Below are 5977 nucleotides of genomic sequence, written 5' to 3'. Positions count from 1 at the left end.
TTTTGCCAGTAATACAAACGAGGGTAATATATACTATGATGGTAATACATACTACGAAGGAGATGATGAATAGAGTAGTGGAAGCTCAGTCAATTACGAGGAGTTTGTTATGCGTATGCTTGCCAAGTGATGGTGTTTTGGATTCTCTTAGCTACTGTGTATTTTCTGATGAATAAATATTTAGCTGGCAATTTATGTTCTGTTCTATTGTTAAGACAAACAACAGAGTATGCTCTGAGCTGACAGTACCAAATGAATAAGCAAGAAAAAAACTGAGGATTGCCTAGCAAAGTGCCAACGGCTTCATTCCTTTTAGCCGAGGATGGTCAAAAGCTAGTTGAATATGAGATAATACACAATCCCCATTTGAAATCTGCATCAAATAAAACCCAAAAAAAACCTAGTAATTAACACTATGTATAATTATTCTAACATTATATATACTTGTGAATTCTAACATTGAAGTCATACTTTTTTTGCAATTTTTTTTTACAAATTTACCGATCAAAAATCAGGGGCAGATGCACGTGGAATGAAACGGTGTCACGCGACATCGCTTCGTCCTAAATTTTTACGAAACATATGTATTAATATTGTGCGAAAACGAAACGAGAAAAAAATGACACCAATTGACACATTGTTGCTTGGCATGCTGGTTAAATTCTTGAATTTGCTCTTGGAGGTCGGAGGTTCGTACCTCTAAGGCTACTCCTTGTTTAGAAATGTGACAAATAATGTTAGTTATTCGCCATTTTTTAATAAATATCGACACGGCTTACAGCAACACATGTTCACCTTCACTTCAGAAAAAAAGAAAACATTGCAGTACCTTGTTTGAACGAGGAAGTTGTGAGCACTGCAGAGCAAAGTAAGGAGAAATCTCTTGGCCCTTACGTGACTGGTATTTGAGATGGTCACTTATATATATAATCATCATCATTTTTTATTAGTTAGATTTGACACCTCATCGTCTTGATGCATCTGCAAATATTTTCGAGGAAATCAATATTTGTAGCCTCTTTAATACTAACTGGAAAATTTGAGTTGTAAGGAGACTTCATATTGAATTCTCAAACAATCACACGTTAATCAGGATCATCGATTCTATTCTTAGAGAAGAAATCCTTATTCCCATAATAAAGTGCTAACTTTTAGGGAAAGAAATCGGTTATAAGTAGTTTTTTTCTTAATAAAAACTTTCCTTTACTAAATATAACGAATAGACATCCACAAACTAATATTACAGAATCACAATTTCATCTGGTTATTTTTCGCTCTAAATGCATGTTATCAATATCTAAGTTTGTCATCATCAAAAAGGGGGAAATTGATGGATTTTCAATGTCTTTGCCTTATGTTTTGATGATCTAACAAACTTACTGTCAAGAACTAGATAGGGAACCTGACACACTTGGTACACATTACAAATGAACGGATTCCGGCCAGGACTCCAGCTAATGTGAACTGCTGCAAGTGTAGAAAATAGAGAAACAAGACAAGGACCTGATCCCTTGTGTTTTCCTGACATCAATATGAAAGTCAACTGTGCACAGCTGGAAAGCGACTGCCACAGAAACAGTACACACAGTGCAGCAGTTTTGCAGTCACTTACGTTTGACCTACCAAATGCTTACATCACTCAAGTGATGTCATCAAGAGTGTATCAACTAGAGCATTATAACAAAACATCACTTGAACACTTGAGAATTCATTTCAAGCATTCAAGTCTTCTGAAAACAGTGAACTTATCTCTCAAGAGCTTGAAGAACAAAGTTAAACGCTACTATGGACCACTTCCTAAATCGAGTATTTTGTTGTCCTTAGTTGAGTTGTAACTTTGTGATTGTTCTTATTGTAATTCCTAAATTTCTTAGCTAGAAGCGTTGCTTAGGAACCCCTTTTTTAAACCATAAACTTTCTGAGTTTGTGTTGTGACTAGAGTTAGTCATAAGTTAAAGTCTTTGTAACTAGTGAGTGACAAAGTGGCTTGTGGTAAGTGTATCACAAGTTAGTTGAGTTGAAGTCTTTGTAATAGAGTCATTACAAAGTGGCTTGTAATAATGTGTTTACAAGTCAGTGAAGTTGAAAGCCTACAAGTGTAGGTCGTGGTTTTTGTCCCCTTGAGTGGGATTTTTCCACGTAAAAAATCCCGTGTTTCAGTTACTTACTGTTTCATTAGTATTCTCAGTGAAAACTCATAGAGGACCTGGTATTCTATAGTTTGGTGGACTCATATAAACTAACAAAATGGTTTTGAGTAACAGGAACTTCAGAAGTTCCCCCTGACTTTATGCTTCCCCCTTAATCAGAACCCTGTTTCAATTATACTTCCCCCTTTTGGCATCATTAAAAATACACAAGCAGGCAAACAGCATAAAGAAGTCTAGCCTAGCTAACTAATACTACATATGTGCACACAACATGATAGAGAAGAGAAACAGAGAATACAAGCATTGAGTTAACAAAAGAGGATAGATTTTATAGATAAAACATATGCCTGTGCTTAAAAAGCAAAGGCAGAATTGGACTGTTGAAACCGGGAGCAGTACTGATACATCCCAACCACATCAAAACAAAAGAAAACAAACACAACTACCAAGTCATTAAAACAACAAGAGACAATCCAGAAACTGGTCACTGAAAGGGTTACTTAGGGGGCACTAGGAGTAGAGGGCTTGGAAGCTGCAGCAAGAGTTTGGAGAACTAGGTCTATTCGGGCATTGGCCGACTTTTGCTCATTGAGCAGTTCTGCTTTGAGGTTCTCCACTTGTGCCCTGAGATCAGCATTCTCTTTTGTCAGATGAGTCACTTCCTTATTTGACTCCGGAGCCCCTTGGGCCTGCTGACCTTCCAGGATAGCATTCCTAGCCTTCAACCTTCGAATCTCCTCAGTTGCACTATTTTGAGCATTAATGAGCTGTGAGATGGTTGATGTACTGCCTAAGCCCCCATTCTTCTCTATGCACTCATATTCTTCCAACGTTGTTTGTGAGAAGGTCTGCTTCTTGGTTCCTACCTTGCCTTGCCCCAGCAGCACCTTGAAAAACTTAAACACTTGTGTAAGCAAAAACCCATATGGAAGACCATGATTACCATCCTTAAAGGTTGCCACTTTTTGCATGTGTTCAATCATGATAGCAGGCAAGTTGACAGGGGTAAAGCCATCCAGTTTTTCCATTAAAAACATGTCAGACTTAGAAGTCATGGACCTGCTCTCAGCACGAGGCAACAGAACTTTGTTCACCAACTCGAAAAGCAACTGATAAACAGGGAGTAATGCCTTCTTGTGAATCTAGTCCCCCTTTTGGTTCACGTTATCCTTTACCACAGCATTCCAGAAATTATACTGACACGCATCTTTCACACTAGACACACCAACCGTAGGGACCTTTAGAATATCTCCAAGCAGACTCACGTCAAACACAATGTCCATCTCATTCACCAAGGCACAGATATGGTCAGTATCAACGGGAAAGAGGCTTGCATAAAAGCTTTGAATCTCATCCTCATACACTTTGGGTGCATCCATTTGGAACAGATGCCCCCATCTTTGAAACTCAACCATTGCAAGAACTTGACGTATACCAGCCATATCAGAGATTGTTGGGTCAAAAGTGCGGCCCAGCAGGACCTTTTGGTGCCTTATGCATTCTAAAGCAGAACTAGTTTCACTCCTCATCTTTTTCACAGAACCAGGTTCCTTAACGGTTCCAGATTTTCGTTTGCCAGACTTCACACCACTTGATTTTCCTTTTCCCTTAGACTTGACTAACACATCCTCATCAGAAACGGAGAGCTCACTCACAACATCCTTCAACTTTGAACTGGGGGTTGTAACATTCTCTGTGGAAGCAGATTCCTTCTTCTTCTGGGACCTTCTCACTAGGGAACTAGGTTCCTCAGTTGTTTCCTCCTCAACCTCCACCACTGGAACAACTTTATCACACACTATCACATTGTCTTTCACCAATCTCCTCATTTTCTTCTTACTGCTTTTTTTGCTCTTTTGAAGGGTAGAGTCATAGGCTACCTTTGCTTCCAACCTAGTAGTAGGCCGCTTTGTAGAAGACTCAAGAGTGGACACTACCCTTCGCTTGACTATGAAAGTGTCAAGAGAAATGTTCTCTAGATCCTCCCCATCACTAGACCTCATCTCAGGGACTTGAATGTCCAGGGGCGCAACAGCAAATGCAGGAGAAGAACTGGCCTGGGAGTGAGAACCCTGACCTGTCTCCTCTGGAGAGGGGTCAGGTTCCTCACGAGAGGGCCCAGTAGTTTCTGCTAGTGCAGAGCCCTCAACAGCCACCATGGCTCCTTCTTCCCCCATACCCTGTATCTCGTTCCTTTAAGAAATGATCTCATGTAAGACGCCATCAGCAGATACCACAAAGATGGTCGCGACATTTTCTTCCTCAATAGGCTCTATGGNCTCCAAGTTGCTGCTCCTTTAGCCCCCCCCCCCCCTCATTCTATCTTGAAGATCAACCTTTCTTCCCCCACTCTGAGCATGAGTTGCCTTTCCTGAATATCCAGAATTGCTCTGATCGTATCCAAGAAGGATCTTCCTAAAATCAGAGGGACCTCCCTATTCTCCTCCATGTTCACCACAATGAAATCCACAGGGAACACAAACTTGTCCACCCGAACTAGCACATCTTCCACTATACCTTCAGGTATGATTGTGGTCTGATCCGCTAGCTGCAAGGACATAGGTATCGACCTGATTTCTCCAATATCTCCCTCTAATTTTCTGAAAATAGACAAAGACATAAGATTAATAGAAGCACCTGAATCTCACAAAGATTTTTTAAATTTAGTACTTCCTAAAGAGCACGGTAGAGTAAAACTCCCTGGATCTCCACACTTTTGAGAGAGCTTGTTTTGCAGAATGGCACTGCAATGCTCTGTGAGCTTGACAACATATGTTTCTTCCACTTTCCTATTTTTGGACAATATCTCTCTAAGTTTTTTAGCATAAGCCGGCATCTGTGGTAGCACCTCTATGAAAGGTATATTCACATGCACCTGCTTGAGCACTTCTAAAAAATGCCCGAACTGTTTGTCCAGCTTCTCTCTTCTCTGCTTCTGCGGGAAAGGTAGAGTTGGCATATATTTACTCTCTTCGATCTCATCATTACATCTTTGTTTGTCTTTCTTCTTTCTCGTTGTAACTTCAGATTTGTTTTTCTTCTTCAGATCATCCTCTTGCTCTGCCCTCACTTCATTCCTAACTTGATTTCCCATCAACACATTCTTCTCTGCTACAACGGATCTTGCAATACTTTGCCATTCCTCAAAGACACTGTATTTATTATTTCCTTTGGATTCCTTTCGGCGTTCGTAGGGAGAGTTACTGAAACCCTCTCAGACAATAGATTATCTAGTTTCCCCACTTGTCTTTTCAAGTTTCGAAATCCTGTGCCCAGTTCTCTGATAGCTGCGCCATGGGTATCAAGTCTCTCACATGTCTTAATAATAAAGGTCATCATCAAATCTTCCATGCTAGACTGATTAGACTGTGAAGGATGATATTGTTGCCTCTGCTGATTTTGAAAACTTGGAGCTCCCTGTCCCTGGGGTCTGGAGTTATTTGCTTCCATGCATTTGCACTACCACCTGGTGAACTCCAAGAAAAACCTTGGTGCCTCTGCGCCATGGAGTTAAAATTGTTTCCACTTTGGTAGGTGCCTCTGTCGACGCTCCCCACAACATTTACTACATTAGCCGAAGCTTGACACTCATGTGTAAAGTGTCCCATTACATAAAATTCACATGCTGCTTGCGACTTACTCTATACCTTGTTCAATGTTAACTTTCTTATCTCTCTGGCTATGGTGTCCAGCTGGGCTTACACTGATGTATTAGAGTCTACCTGGTGCACTCTAGTTGATTTTCTTCTATGGTTATCATTTGCATGCCATTGATTTACATCTTCATATAATTCATTTAGAATTGCAACAATCTCCTCGAGAGTTTT

At 40.3% G+C, this 5977-nt stretch overlaps 1 protein-coding gene across 1 annotated transcript; it reads right to left on the bottom strand.

Moving 5' to 3' along the window:
- Positions 1–4464: 4464 nt before the first annotated feature.
- On the bottom strand, positions 4465–5244 carry LOC109213911. The gene is made up of 2 exons (XM_019377751.1): positions 4835–5244; positions 4465–4750 (listed from the first exon to the last, which is right to left on the bottom strand). Exons 1-2 carry the CDS (start codon positions 5242–5244, stop codon positions 4465–4467), a joined length of 696 nt encoding a protein of 231 aa, XP_019233296.1.
- Between the last annotated feature and the right edge of the window lie 733 nt (positions 5245–5977).

The sequence above is a fragment of the Nicotiana attenuata genome, unplaced genomic scaffold (assembly GCF_001879085.1).
Source record: "Nicotiana attenuata strain UT unplaced genomic scaffold, NIATTr2, whole genome shotgun sequence".
Lineage (NCBI taxonomy): Eukaryota > Viridiplantae > Streptophyta > Magnoliopsida > Solanales > Solanaceae > Nicotiana > Nicotiana attenuata.
Note: the sequence above shows the minus strand (reverse complement) of the source record. Positions and strands in the feature narration are given on the sequence as shown.